We start from the raw sequence: 16420 nt of genomic DNA on the forward strand, positions 1-16420 counted from the left end.
CTTGGAATTTCATGGTTTTCTTTTTGTCAAAAGCCAGACATATGATACAAAGAAGGTGACGACATCGGGGTTCATTTTTAAAAAAGTGCTTACAGCTACACTTGTTGCATATTTGTAGAGCAGAAGAAATAAAGGTATAAATAACCAGAATGGGTTTAATATATTTTGATCATTGGTAACAACAATGGGTCAAATGACACTACCTAAAATAATGGATAATAATATTAAGAACAAGACTTTATACCTTGTCCTGAGTGCCATAAAAGGGCTTACATTCTGTTCAAATATCTCCTTATCTATAGGCATTTCCATCGGGCTAATCTGTATGTATTTACTTGTAGCATGTAAAATGCAACAGCAATTTAGTTTAAAGATGGTTTAAAAAAAAGCTGTTAAATATCCATATCCATGTCATTGTGAACATGTTAGCACATAGCAAGGCCTCACACTACCTTATTGGCTCCAGCTTTTTTTGAATGTTGCTCACACCACCCACTTGGCACCCACATTAGCCAAACTAAAACTGTGCTGGTAGATCCTGTTTGACCGAGTTCGAATGTCATCTACTTTCAATAATTGTCACTAACTGATGAAACGTTTGGTTACATTTAAAGAAATGCAATGTAGAAGTTGGACTACTGAAAAAAACAATCCCTGAATTACCTGACACACAACAGATGATGAAGTACTGACGCTTGAGATTTCTGCTGCTCAAGAGCTACCACTTAAGGTTGATTTAGTGTGTGCCCTTTTGTTTCCACTCAGACTGTAACATTATTTGCCTCAAATATTGAGAGAAACACAAAGGATTCTAAAATGGTATTAAATACTACCATTACAAGAAACCAGAGTACTCGTACCAGTAAAACTAACTGACTAACTAGAAAACAAACATTTCTGAATCAATGACATACCAGTACCTTAAGATCCCAATAAAAGCTTTCATTTGGACCACTTAAAAGTAACAAAAATGCTCAGACAGTTTAGTTTAATGCAGTTTTATTTTGGTTTAAGTTTGAGACATTTGGAGATACTCATGTCTTTGAGTAAAACTGATGGTATTTTTGTATATTGTTCAGACACAAAATCCATTCTGATCTGTAATGTGATCTGCATCTTGACAATTCAAAAAGCTGATTTTTATTTTGTCATGTGAATGCAATACACCTCTGTTGGCTTTAATTAAAATCCTGTACACATTAGTCCAGTCAAGTCAAGTCCTACCTGTCAAAATACGGAAATGAAATGAAATGATATTTTAGCTCTAAGGAAAACTGCTCATTTTATGCAACTAGTTAGAAAATGCAGTTTTTCAATTTGAAAGGGTGCTGTTAAATAATATATACTGTGTAATTAGCTCATCTGTTCCCCTAAAAAGCCTTTGAATCCTGTTAACGTTTCAAATCTCCCCTCTAATTTACTCAACTTTACATGCTTGAAATGAAAGCCAATTGTTCAGAACCTTTCACTCTTTGCAACCACAAAACCACAGCAGTTTTTATTCCCTCTGTCTCTAGATGTCCTGCTTTCATTCAACATTCAAATCACATGTTATTTCCCTTATGTGCAGTAAAATCCAACATCAGACTTACTTCCCTAAACACCAGCAGCATCCTCTATAACAGCTGAAGAAAAGATCCAAATCTGTGTATGTTGTTCAAAGAAAACTACTCAGGATGTAAATGACATTAAGTCCATGTGTCAGATCGAGGTTTCGCTTAAATAAATGGCATCTTTAAAGATGCTGAATTATAGGGAGTGTTGTGTGTCCTCTGTTGAGTCTTTTGCAGACCTTTGGGGACCGCTGTCTGCCACTTTAGATTTTTCCTTCCCAAAAATGTGAACTGTAAACGGTGTGGTGAGGCAGGCCCTTTTTCTACAGCTGTGCTGTAATTATGCATTCTTGAAAAGCCAATTAAATTTCACAGATGTTCAGAAATTCGGTCTTTTGGTTTGGTTTTAACTTCAGAGTTAACAGATGTAGGCAGAGCAGGGAAATGTTCCTCGGTACACGGGGTGTAATATGTTTAGCATAAAGGAAAACACTCAAAAAAAACTGCAAGGTCAAAGTTAAACCAGGAATTCACTGGTTTCTCTGACAATGTTCCAACAGACAAATGGCCATTTGGTTTCAAATGAAATAAATGAAACACACATAATATTGCACCCATTTACTATACCACATGAATAGTAGATTCACTGTTGATGCTTGTCTGAGTCAAAGGATGGTGTGAGGTAAATATGAAAGTCTAGCATGTTATAGGGCACAATCAAAAATTAGTCTACACGTTATGATTGTGACATGTATAGATGGTAAAGGGTTTGCATTTATGAATCACATTTATAACAAATCTTTAACAGGTGGTATTTAGAGTGTTCTTCAACTAGTGCTGGGTATTAAATCTTGTATTGAAAGCCATCAGCTGTTAGTTTTGAGAAAGTATTCGACCAAACGGTCTGGAGCTGGCACCGAATACTTCTGTACGATAAAACCCATCCTATATTGTATGCTGCGCACAACATTAAGTGTGCAGACATTTATGGCATAATGTCATGTCTTCCACAATATTCATTTGATGTAAAGTTGATTGAAAAAAAAAATCTACCATGTAAAGGGTTAGGTTTTGGAGTTAGTAGTGAGTTAGGTCACACACATGAAACAGAATAGATTGAGTCAGATCATGCAGGACATTTTAAAAGTAGAAACCAGACTTGTTGGTCAGTTCAGGTGCAGCAGAGACCTTTGGCTGATCCTGACCTGCAGGATGGTGAAGGTGAAGCTGAAGAACCCTGTGAATGAGTGCTTCATCAAACTGTGATTGAAGAGCCTTTTCTGTTGATTGGAACAAAACAGAGGTCATGGAAAAAAAAAAAAGATAAAATTGGAGGAGGCTATTTTAGATTTGTTGAGGTGAGAGCACACATGCACACACACACACACACTCACTCACTCACTCAGTCAGTCGGTCAGTCCAGAGCGGGACAAACGACAGCAGCAAACCTCCTCATGGATCTACGGACAACAATATGCTTTTACCTGTGTTTCCTACTGGTAAGTTCTCACACAGGAGAGGATTTTACAAATTTCTAATAAGTACAACAGACTGAATTCAAGTGAGGATTTGTGTACATAAAGCTGTTGATTTTTATGGCTAACCTGTTAATAAGCTCCACAATTATGTGCAGTTACTTATCAAGGTATCAAACAGAGGAATACATTTGAACTTCTGTGAGAATCCAGTATGTAATATTAACATTTTAATTTATTGCTGCAGAGAAACCCCTCTTGTCTTTGTTGTCTTGTCAGAAACACTTGTTGCTGCAGACGTGGTCATGGGCTCGTGGCTTGTTCTTGTGTATATATTTGTTATTTTCCATCTTCTTACTGGGCTTATATCCTTGCTTAAAAGTAATCAGTCTTCAAAAAAAGAATTGCTTAGATTCTTACATAGAATTGAACACTTTAGTGCTTTAAAAAAAGTGATGATGTCGTCAGCTGTTGTTTGCTTTCTATCATTTAACACAAAACCAACGACAATTCAAAAGAGATTAATTGTGTCTTTTCAGCATTAACATGCTCTTGTGAGCAGCCTTGACTGACTGATGAAACACTTCACCTGTTTTTAGCTTTTTCAAATCTATTTACGCACACCTTAAAAATGCCTTTACACGATAAAGCTTCTGGTTTATCCTGCAGGAAGTGATGTGCTGGCATGATCTGGACAACACAGAGTATGACTGTTGGCCGATCAACAGTCCAAATGATTCCAACATGATCAGCTGCGGTGGTACGTATTTTTTTTGTTTTTTGTCTGTTTGGGTTTCTGGGTCGGGGTTGGCCTGAGCGTTTCATTGAATTTAAACCAGCTGATCTTGACTTGTTTGGACTGTGTGAAATTAGAAGGTTTATTCTGTAGCTGCACAGGAAGGAGACAACATGTGTGTAGAATGAATTACTCTTAATTAACAGGAGGGGACCAACATAATCATGAGCAAATACATAGCCAGACTGTATTTATATGTACACTGTTGGAGTGTGTGTGTTCAAGTGACTTGATCTGTGTGTTGTCATAGGTCTGGAAATGGCCTGGTCCCAGCGCCCTCCAGAAAAGGTGACAAATGGGGAAGAGTTCAATGTCTCGTACACAGTGACGGCCTCAGATGCATTCTATGAGTACACAGTCAAGAACAAGATTTTCAGGTTCAGGTGAGTGTGTTACATAAACACCTGGAATCTTAAATGTCTGCTGTGCCCGTATAAACACACTTATAACCACACGCAGCCGATTGTGTTTGAATAATGGGGCCCATGTAAATTAAACGTAAAAATAACAATTTAAGAGATGACACTTTATGAAGACTATACAATTGCTGAAATGCAATTCATACAAACAAAAGTGTGTAGTGTGTCCATGAAAGAGCAGGGTCTTTAGCTTTTTCTTAAAGGCGCAAAGAGACTCGGATTGCAGAATGAATGGAGTTTGGTAGTTCGTTCCACCACTGGGGATGCAACAGAGGAGAAGAGTCTAGCTAGAGACTTGTTGTGAAAGTTGGATCAGACGCCTTTCATTGGCAGAGCGTAGTAAGCAAGGGTCCTTGTAAAACTAAATAAAACAATATGCAAAAATTGTAAGTATAGCCTAGCTGTAGGCCCTATTGCTGTTGTAAGCATGAAACACCTACAAAGAGCTGACACTTAACGCTGCTTGAAAAGCAAACAACACGCTTCGCTTAGCTTAAAGACTGAATGTTCTGTCTGGTTATATTTTTATGCCTGTAACTGCTGCTGTGGGGTTAGGTGTCAACTACATGCTGCAGACAGCCTTTGTTTCATTTTCCATTGAAAAGATTCATGATGAGTTGAAGCAGAATGAGATTTTATTGGGGTGAAAAACTCTTCCTATACTGTACACATCAGCAAAATCAGCAAATGAAATAAACAGGTACCACGATGTCTACAGGGGGCGCCAGAAACAAGACAAGCCAAATCTTTCTCCCAGGTGCCTTGATAAAGGTTCAAACATGCATTTCAGGTTCAACCAGAAACAAACTCAGAATGATTTTCTCTGAGCTTTATGAACATCATCCTAATCTGTCGTGGAAACAATTATCGTTTTCAATCTGCCCTCCATGTTCCCTTCCAGGAATGCATCAGAAGCAAAGAGGTTCTGCAATGAACATGAGTGTCCGTCAAACTGGAACAACGCCAATGAAACAAACTGCTGCGTGTATCATGCCAACATCCACTCGTGTCCTCTTGGTCTCATGGTGAGTCGTTCAGCACTGGTTTCATCTCATAAAATACAGTCCATGTTGTGCCCTTCTTTTCCTCCTCATAAAAAGAAAACTAACCCACATGGTACATCAAGGATAATCAGAGTTTGTTTATGCTTTTCAGTTAAACATGACCCATTCTTCTTGAGCCTTGTACCCATTTTCCTGTTATTATTATTATTTTTTTACAATATCAGTTTTTGCGCTCTATATCTTCTTATTTAATCTTAAAGAAAGTAATCCCCTAATATGTGTGGTTATTACTTTGGAGCAAATAAAAAAAAACAAAGCACTATGATTTTTATGGCTGCATTGATACGCTGAAGAGATTTTATGTAGAAACTCTGGATGTCTTGAATTGAGTGATGTCAGTGTGTGCCTGCCTGCTAGTTAGTAATGACGGACTATCTGTTGTGAATCTGTCAACTCAGCCAGTGTGCTTTGTGCAAAATCTGGCGCAGACGTTTGCTCTCCCCCCCCCCCCCCCAAATTAAGACATCTCATCCTATATGAAGCCTGTTTTTTCAGACTTTTTCATAAGCTTAAAATAAATTAATACATTGAAGATTTCCTTAAGTTGCCCATCTCCCCTGTGGAAATAAACATTTCTTTAATCATGAATTTCTTTGAACAGAAACATGGGGGAATCTGTGGCCCGTGGATCCCTGATGACGGTAAAATAGTGACTCACACCGTGTCTCAAGCCGGCAAGATGTCGCAGAAATACTGGACTACAAAGGTGAGAAAAACCTCAGAAAACAAGACTACATATGGCTCGGTTGGAACAGCCTGTGAGATTAGATCAACATTCTTGTTTTTTTTCAGTCCCATATCAAGTCAATGCAACAATTTTGCAACTGCAATGTCTCACTGACACAATAGACAAAATTCTGTCTTTTGGCACATGATTGAACTTGGTTTTAACCTTTTTTGTCTGAAGGGGAATTGATCTTGCACACAGACAAAATGATAAAGTTATGTAATAATAATAAGGTTACACCATTTTTGCTGTTTGAAATGTTTTGATTTCTCCTTTACGGCATATAACCAGCTTTGAGGTTGACTACCAACCACCGCGATGTTGGAGTGTTGACCAAATTATAACCTTGATTTTAAAAGAATATATGTTAAAATAAGCTTTTTAAGTGTTGGCTGGAGACTGGCTGCAGAAGCTTTTGAAGGATGTTAGTTATTTTTTACAAGGCGCTTACCTGACCTGACTGATGGCCGGGTGCAGTGTAGCTATTTGTCAGGTAAGTTTAAGACCCGCCTCAGCTCCAGCCCTTTGCCTCTTGTTAGGTTGACTGAAAGTTTTCCAGCATGGTGACTGCCATCAACAAGCTTCCAAAGCTCCTGACAGTAACCAGTGGGTGACGTCAAGCGCTGATGGGTTCTGAAATTTAGTGAAGTGTGATTTATCAGATAGTTCACCATAGTGTCAGTGAACTGTCTGAATGTTGTTCACTGAGTGCAATTAGATCTAAAACATTGAATGTACTGTAAATGAGTGACTGGGACTTTCTTATACAACTTAATTCCTCCAAAGCAGAAGTCCACTTTGATTTCTCGTATGGTGTTTTCTTATATAGGTGGTGCTGGTCCATGTGGGAGTCACCTCAGTCATTGCTCATATCAAAATAGGACAGATGCATGCAGCGCTGGAGGCCAAAGTGCTTGTTGTTAGCGCTCAAGGTAAGTCTGCTTACAGTCACAAAGTCTCCATTTGTTGATCTGATGAATCCTACAGTTTGAGCCAAAGAAACTAAGAGCACATCTGTGTTTACATCCAGAGCCTGCACAGAGGCACTGAGTGAAGGCCAACTTGTGACTGACCTTGCAATATAGTATCAGCCGAGTTACAATAATAAACTTAATTTTGTAATTACTAACATCAGATAGGCAATACATACTATTGACTGCATGGAGGAGATATGACCTACTTTGTAACAAAAAAATATACATCTAAATGTATCTGTGTTTTTTTCGTGAAACATTATCAGCTTCGAGCTTATTCTTTAAAAATATATTTTGATCCAGTCAATAGTAGGCTATTCTTCAACAGTTTGAGACGTGTATACATTTATTTGATGACTTAAATTACAAGGTACTTTTCAGATACAGACGATTAATACAAAATATAAATGAACTAACTCATGATTGGCTGCCTGTCTCATTGTCTTGGTGACTCAACTGGCCACTTTGGCCATCTATCAATGAACTAGGGCTTATATTATTTACAAGGTAGAATGATTCAAAGCTGGGGAACTTGGGCTCTGTTTTGGCTCTGTTTGATTTCATACTTGTAAAATACATAAAAAAATAATCTATAGAAAAAAAAATGTCTATATTAAAATTAAACATTTTTTAAATCGATAGTCTATCAGCTAGGCCTGCGCTGGAAGCTGGTTTGGTAGGAAGAAACAACAAAAGTAGAGCAAGAAGTGGAAACTATGGGTGTAGTAGTCGGGGAAAAGTGTAAAAGCATTTATTTTGTCGTGGTTTTTCTGCTCTTTCTGCAGTAAATCATCAAAGTACTTAGTGTTCCTCTGAATGCAGGGGATGGAAAGATTGAATGTAAAACTTCTCCCTGTGTTCCAGTGTGCGGGGACGATGTCTGTGAGATGGAGGAGACCTGTCTCACCTGTCCTGCCGACTGTGGCATCTGCCCCATGTCCTTTGCTATCAAAGTGGCTATTGGGCTTCCTGTCGCACTCTTCAGCAGCGGCTTCATCCTAACCATGGTGGTCAGTTCGTGCTATACACAAAGCTTTACCCTAACCCCAAAATACTTTTCCAAAAAAGATTATTTTTACTTCATCACTATTGGCATTAAATCTAATTCTGACGCTCTCACTTGAAGCAGAGGCCTAACATAGGATGTCACAAAGTGGTAGGATGAACGCATGGACAAACAAACACAGACACACTTGTGTATTAAAAAACACATTTACTCACCCACATGTATAGTCATGGCTGAATGTACTGTTAACACACAGATGCACATTCAAATGTGCATACAACTTGGACTTCAGCAAATAATTTACCAAGTTTATGTACGGGCATTGTTTTCTTCATACAGTGGCTCCAGTACCAGAAACAGAGGATGCTTTGGGATGAAAGCTGGATCATCAACTATAAGAGCATCATATTTGGTAAAAATGTCTTACACTTTAAAAAAAAAAAAAAAAAAAAACTTCAAATGGATGTCTTGAATGTTTGAATGTCAATGGATCACATTCATTATTATTAAAGTGATAAGACCGGCACCGTAGATGTATACTGCCATGTTATATGCTATATTTGCTGCCATTATGTGAAAAGTAGCCATCGATTATACCTTTTTGTAGTCTGGTCTTGTAAATGTACCTTTTATAGGCCTTTCTATAAAGTGTTTATTTATAAAACTCATTTCTCAAAAACAAAGATTTGACTTCTTTTACACATTCGCAGCAGAATTTCCACGTGCTGACCTTGAACAACCTGTAAGTCTTACATCAGTATCTGACTATCTGTGTGGTGTTTGCAGGCAGAGTGTGTTACATGGGCCTCAGCAGCACCACAACCTTGCAACGCTTCAAGAGTAACTCCAGCGTCAGTCAAACTACTGATGTGACAGTGTGTACGGGAATCAACAGCTCCATCAAACCAGGCTTCATCCAACCAGGCATCTAGTGAGAAATACTTTTATTATGAGCTCCTATTAAGACTCCTGAATCAGATACACTCACTAACATGGGTAAAAGGGTGTTAATCTGACCTTTTCATTTAGAAACATTACTTTTCTCTTTTACTCTTAGGCTGTATGGGTCTGAAAAAAATGGACAATATACCCCCTATTGGAAATATATATTTAAATATATTTAATTGTGTGTATCATTTAATTAAGTGTATGTGTGTATAGTACATAATTTGCCACACTACACATTAACCAAATATTGTTATTACACAACAAATAAAATCAATCAATCAATCAATCAATCAATCAATCAATCAATCAATCAATCAATCAATCAATCAATCAATCAATCAATCAATCAATCAATCAATCAATCAATCAATCAGTCAACCAGTCTATAAATCAATCAATCAATCAATCAATCAATCAATCAATCAATCAATCAATCAATCAATCAATCAATCAATCAATCAATCAATCAATCAATCAATCAATCAATCAATCAATCAATCAATCAATCAATCAATCAGTCAACCAGTCTATAAATCAATCTCTATTTGCATAGCACAATTTATACACCATACGTTTTGTTGCATTAATCCATGAGCACTGCAACATTTAGCAAAGTAACATTGCCAAGAAAATTTTTCCTTTTAACAGGCAGAAACCTCGAGCACAACCAGACTCATGTTGAACAGCCATCTGATGAGAAAACACATGAGTAACAATGAAGAGGATTATAGTTTTGTTGTAATAAATATAATAAGCATTATAATGGAATGAAGAGTAAAAGTGATATGCCAATAAAATTCATTAATTTTAATCTGTTAGTAAAATGCAGGTTTTTTGAAAGGTTACTCTGAGCTTCACAAACACATTATGATTGACTTTACTGAGTTATTCTTCCTCATTTTGTATTTTGATAAAAACTGAATTATACTTACGGTCTTTCAGTGATGGGAGGACTGTGGCAGTGAAATACATCCAGAATAAACATTTCACCCTCTCTAAAACCATCAGGAAGGAGGTCAAAGAAGTGAGGTGAGTAATATATATAATAAGCTGAGGAGGAAGAGGAAAAACAATATGTTTTACTGACAAGCTAAAGTATTGCTTCCCAGATGAAAAAAACAAAAACTCCCTTGGCTTGTCTCATTTTTCATGTTGGGTAGGCAACTGGACCACCCTAATCTATGCAAGTTCATTGGTGGTTCCATCGAGGTCCCCTACGTCAGCATCATCACAGAGCACTGCCCCAAAGGAAGTCTGTCTGACGTCCTGCTCAATGATGACATCCCCATCAACTGGGGCTTCAGGTGAGATCATTTTACACAAAACTTACTTTTTTACTTTACGTCTTCATTCTTGAGACTGTGTGCAGAACACAAATAGTCACTTCTAAGATTGTTTCCTCCTTCTGCAGACTGTCCTTTGCTACTGACATCGCCCGTGGGATGTCATACCTTCATCAGCACAAAGTGTTTCATGGAAGACTTCACTCCAGAAACTGTGTCATTGATGACCGCTGGGTGTGCAAAATTTCAGGTTAAAAAAATATAATCTGAAAATACAGTCTGCAGCCTGCCAAGTACTGTCAAAGTTGTTTTTAGTGTGTGGTTGCTTGATTACAACCATACAAATACACATTTGCAGAGAACAACAAGAAACAACAATCATTCTTAATAGGAGTCATTGAACCCCTCAGAAACCTCCTTCAATGTTGTACATTTCATTTTCTTCTCCTGTGTTTGTGTTTAGATTATGGGCTCACAGCCTACAGGCGAGAGGACTTTGACGTTGTTAGTAATGGCTTTAATTGTGGGGATGTAATATACTGCGCCCCAGAGGTCCTGCTTGGAAGCAGCTCCAATATGACACCAGCAGCAGATGTTTACAGGTGAGAATAAACAGCAGATATCTATGTATTTAGCTAGATTGACAACAAAATAATCTTAACACTGAATAAGCCTAAAGTTGGATGGCAAGCATCTTCATACATATACACACATCTTCCTATCATTTTTACTGTTTAAGCTTAGTAACTGCAGTGTTAAAACACAAGGAATATAAAACCCTCATCACTTTTCCCTCCTCTCCGCAGCTACTCCATGATTCTGGTTGAGATTGCAACTCGCTCTGATCTCATCTCAGTGAGTATGACAGCCCACTCTGCAGATTACACCCTTCGGCCTCCCATTTGATCTCTGCTTTGTAACTGGCGCTCTTCTTAAACAGGAGCAGACTGAGGGAGTGAGGATGGATGTCATGTGGCGCCCTCCTCTGCCTGAAGTCAAAGCAGGGAAGGCCGATATAGACTGTCCCAGCCAGGGAGACTACTGCGAGGTCTGTCTCATGAGCAAATGTTGCAAGAACAGAGTTGAAATGAAGCATAAGGCTTTTAAATGTAAGCCTGTTGTGACATATCACTGTGAGGTGTTTTTCTCTTCTCTGAAAAACTTGAGCAGCTTATTAAGAAGTGCTGGTGTCATAACGTCACCATGAGGCCCACGTTTGAGCAGGTGAAGAAGATGCTCGACAAAATGAACCCACACAAAGTCAGCCCTGTGGACATGATGATGAACTTGGTAATTAACGCACTGAAATATGATCAAATAAATAACATTTGGTGTAAAGATACATGCATTTAAAAATGAATAGTACAGGGAAATACTCCTCATACTGTCACATAATATGGATTCAAATGACATTCCCTAAATTGCAGAATTACAAAGACAAATGCAAAGACAAGAATTTGAAGTGCTACCTGTACACATTTAAATATTTGTCAGTTTTGGACACAGACTGTTTCGTTAAATGCAGATGGAGAAGTACAGCAAACATCTGGAGGCCATAGTCGCTGAAAGAACACAGGACCTCCTTCAAGAGAAGCAGAAGACAGATCGGCTTTTATACAGTAAGTCAGGAGGACAATGTGAAATAGGTTTTTAGCTCTAATGATTGATACAAAGAACCATGGTACCACTAAGTTTAAAGGATACATAAATAATCTGTGGCAAACTGAAAACTATATTTTAAAGGACTTTGAAATGCGGATGTTCCTATGTTCCTCCCATGTGGGGGGGCTGATCATGGAAGAGTTGTGACTGTTTAGTTTATTAGTGTTTATTCATTCATTAAATAACTTACACATAAAGTGTAAATCATAACACTTATTGAGTAATAAGAAGGTGCTTACTGCCATCTAGTGGTGCAGATGTATCACCTTCATCCCTTGCTGCCCCACAGACACAGCTTTATTCATCATCAGACATATTTCAAATCATGAAATTCCTGTGCAGGTATGTTACCTAAACCTGTGGCTGATGACCTCAGACAAGGTCGGACAACAGAGGCTCAGAGCTTCTCCAATGCAACTGTCTACTTCAGGTATATGTTCTATAAAGCTTTTTTTTATTAGATTTATTTTTCAATGTAAATTAGCCCTGATGTAAATATGTGTCAGAAACTGAGAAAAACTGGGATCCAAAGTTGTTTGTCGCCCCCTAAACATTGTTATCCCTGGTGCAATTTGCTCCTGTTTTATAGAAGTACTTATGACTTTAATACTGTTTTGTTGCTTTTTTCTGTTTAATATATATTTTCCAAATATTCTATCAATTTGTACTCAGAATAGCATTCATGAAAATGTAATGCCATAACTCAACTTCGAAAAGCATCAAGTTCAAATGAATTGTCGACTTACACTGGTTTATTCCTTCTTGGCAGTGATATTGTTGGCTTTACTCAGCTATCTGGTGCCAGCACTCCTTACCAAGTTGTGAACTTTCTCAACCAGCTCTACACCACCTTTGATGACATCATTGACAATTACGATGTCTACAAAGTGGAAACAATAGGCGATGCTTGTAAGTTTGAATCATAAACTATACTTTTAACCACTTACACTTAGAAATAAGTCATTTTGATACGTCTCCAAAAAAATTCAACCTCTTTAAAAAACCTTTCACTGCTCCATAATATAGGTAAACCAGATGGTATAGGGAGAAAAACAACTGAAACGGCTTATATAAGTGCCACTTTGTTTCTCCATCAGAATCTCGTTTTTTTTAGTCTTTTTATCATCACTCTCTCTCTCTCTCTTAAATTCTATATTGTCTCTTCCTGGATAAATGGCTAACCTTGCAGACATGGTGGTCTCTGGAGTCCCTCAAGAAAATGGCATCAATCATGCTGGAGAGATAGCCAGCATGGCTCTTGATCTGGTCAGTGTCTGCCACAGTTTCAAGATCCCTCACAAACCCAACACGCAGCTGAAGATACGAGCCGGCATCCACTCAGGTACTGAAGACATTTCGCCCGTATCCAGCATCTATTTGTCAGATTTTTTGACCACATGTTGTAGGGCCTTTAATATGTCCCATGTAGAAAATAGCTTGGTTTTAAAACACACTCAATCTGTAGATTGAGGTCAGTCTGATAGATGAAAACCTCATACAAACTTCCTATAACTCTAATTCAGTAGGGTGGTGTTATTCAGTATAAAAAAAAATAAGGGTCTAATGACAAATGACACATTTACAGTTTTAAAATGGTCATTGGTTTCAGAAGATGAAAGAGTAACCTTATAGAATATCTATGCATAAATGAAGAATTAAATAAAAAATGTATTGGCAATAGGAATAATGATTAGAAGAAATGAATAAAAAGGATTCAACATTACTACATTCTGATTCTATTCGTAAGCCTGCTGCATCTATAAAGTCTGGAAACATCAATTATAGAAGTGAATAATAAATCAAATCAGAAATTGACTGTTTCCAAAAAAAACCTGGCTTTATGGTCATACAAACCAAATTAATACATTCATTATATTGCTTTAAATGTATGCCTTTAGCTAAAAAAAAATGAACCATCACCATGAATCTGAAATCCTTTAAGCAGACAAGTTTAAGGGCACACATGATGAGAAATTATTCATAATATATTAATAGTTACTACTTCAAACTTGATCATTTTCTTTTGTAACAAAAAAATCCTCCTTTATGCTCTTTGGTCTGTTAGTTTGTTGAGTCAGTCTGTTTGAATCAGCTCCACAATAATAAGTTTTATAAGTTCATTCATGTTCACTGTTTGACTGCTTTATAACTACGTATCTGTAAACTAATTATCCTCACATACATTATCATGATGATGCAACCACTGCTGTTTCTTCTGGCAGGACCTGTGGTGGCAGGTGTGGTTGGCACGAAGATGCCTCGCTACTGCCTATTTGGGGACACGGTTAACACAGCGTCACGAATGGAATCAACCAGTGAAGGTAATGAAGGATTAGGCACTCTGCCTCTCATCCAATTAATGTCCCAAAGAGGAATGACTGGTGTCAGAAGACCTGAGGTTAAATGAGGTTTCCATTGTGCTGCACTTTGCACATGTGCTGTTTACATCTACACAGTGCAGTCACAACATGGAGGAAGGACAATCAGCTCATCTTATGTTCTGCATTAAGTCTGTGGGATAGTGGAAAAGCACTGAGAGGGTCAAAGAAAAAACATCTTAGAAGCTAAATAAAATGTCAAACAAACATGACATAAGACTTTTGGATGCACCAAGTTCATACAAAAGAATTCAATCAGTCATGAATTTTTTGATTCTATGTAATATTGAATGTGTTTATACATATGTCCGTAGCTCTAAAGATCCAAGTGAGCGGTGCCACAGCTGACCTCCTTCACACACTCAGAGGTTACGTTCTGACATGCAGAGGAAATCTTAATGTGAAGGTAACATATGCATGTATAAATGAATGTTATAGCTAGCCTGTGGTAAAGATAAATCTGATATTTTTATGCTTGAAATTTGAAGAAAAAAAAACCCATGTCAGTTGAAGTCTTCCGTTCAAATAAAAGACACTGGGTGTGTCTGCATGGTATTTGTTCTTTTATTGTTGTTGTTCAGGGAAGTCTTACATTATCCAGTTCATGGATTCTTTTCATGTTGCAACCTAATACCTCTTTTTGGATGTTGGCAGTTTGATATGGGGGAGGGGTGTACTCCTCAGCATAGCTGACACTTGTGAAGTATAAGAGATGGACCCAGCTGCTGCTCTCTGCCCCCCCCCCCCCCCCCCCCCCCCCCCCCCCCACACCCCCCCACACCCCATCAAACCCTAATGGCTTTATTTAAAACTCAAAGGGACTCTTGCTTTGCAATATGACTCTCCTCTCTCGTTACCACTTTGACTCTATTTTTTCTTGGCCAAACAGGGAAAAGGGGAGATGACAACATGGTGGCTCGAAGCAAAAAGAGACGATCTCACTGACCCACTGCTCAGAACATCTGAATCTAGAGAAGTCCCTGTTCCAGTCAGTGATTAGTGTTGTTAAATGATATATTGTCCAGAGAGCTATACATTAGGACTAAACGTGCTTCTACAATGATATGATTCAAATGTGTTCTTGAGGACTTTAGTAACGTTTTCAAAGTGTTTGTCATTGTCATGGTTTCATTCTTGAGGGCAGGAGTGATGATTACGAGATTGCAAAAATTAGTCTTTTTTGTATCATGATTGTGCAGGACTGTTTACATATTGTTTATTTATTTATTTACTAGGAAAGGACATCAAAACATTATGCAGAGAAACCTGCCAGAGTCTAAGAAATGCTTGTTTAGTCACACATTTTCTCTCATAGCCTATATAATTGTATTTTTGCAACCTGATGCACTTTAGTTTTGCCAGATATATTAAAATTAAAAGGAAAATTCACTGCCTAAAAATAACGTACTCTTTAATATGATAGGCCTACAACAATATTAAATCAAATATAAACCTTATTGGATTCATTAAATCTTAAATGTTTGCCTTAGAACTAGCATCTGATTAAGTAGGCTAAAGGCCTGTTGCACATGCAGCATATTGCAAATGTCATTACCTAAACATGGCTTTTCATTAATATTTCCAATTTGGTTATTGCACATAACTTCCCTCTTTAATTTGAAAATTAAAGCACCTAAAATGCGTTTTGGCCATAGGCCCTATGTGTTTTCCTGCTATGTGATAATCTTTTCCCCCCTCCAAATGTCTATGTTTAAGCATGTTTTAAGTATATGGTCTGCCTTTAAATATAAATAAACATTTAAAATAAATGAACGGTTGTTAGTAGTGGTTATTGAAAGTGGTTGCTGTTGGTTAAGTGCAATATTTTGATGTAGGAAAAAGGCATTCATTATGCCAATCTAAAAAAACAGGTACTATGATTTGATTATCAACCTATCTGCATTCTCCCTGTACTGTCAGAGGTAGGCTACTTGAAAAGGCTGTGACTGAACAGTTTGTTGAACATCTAGAGACCAATCTTTTCCTTAATCTTCTAAATAATGTTTTCTCTATTGCTTGTTTGATATTATGCACATTTCAAAATACAATAAACTGCCAAATGTCAACATCATTTTAAATGCCATTAAAACTGTGGACTGTATTATAAACAGTTAAAACACTTTAAGTCCATCAAG

General features: G+C 37.6%; 1 protein-coding gene across 1 annotated transcript; it reads left to right on the plus strand.

Moving 5' to 3' along the window:
* Positions 1-125: 125 nt before the first annotated feature.
* LOC132964426 (atrial natriuretic peptide receptor 2-like) lies at positions 126-16054 on the plus strand. The gene is made up of 23 exons (XM_061033635.1): positions 126-3052; positions 3698-3788; positions 4075-4207; positions 5145-5268; positions 5909-6013; positions 6864-6966; positions 7873-8018; positions 8354-8426; positions 8801-8945; positions 9905-9991; positions 10123-10266; positions 10374-10495; positions 10709-10847; positions 11052-11100; positions 11186-11293; positions 11416-11535; positions 11771-11864; positions 12250-12337; positions 12677-12816; positions 13097-13249; positions 14130-14228; positions 14600-14691; positions 15175-16054. The coding sequence occupies exons 1-23, from the start codon at positions 2924-2926 to the stop codon at positions 15283-15285; spliced, it is 2595 nt and encodes an 864-aa protein (XP_060889618.1). The 5' UTR covers positions 126-2923; the 3' UTR covers positions 15286-16054.
* Positions 16055-16420: the final 366 nt, after the last annotated feature.

The sequence above is a fragment of the Labrus mixtus genome, chromosome 3, assembly GCF_963584025.1.
Source record: "Labrus mixtus chromosome 3, fLabMix1.1, whole genome shotgun sequence".
NCBI classification, from domain to species: domain Eukaryota; kingdom Metazoa; phylum Chordata; class Actinopteri; order Labriformes; family Labridae; genus Labrus; species Labrus mixtus.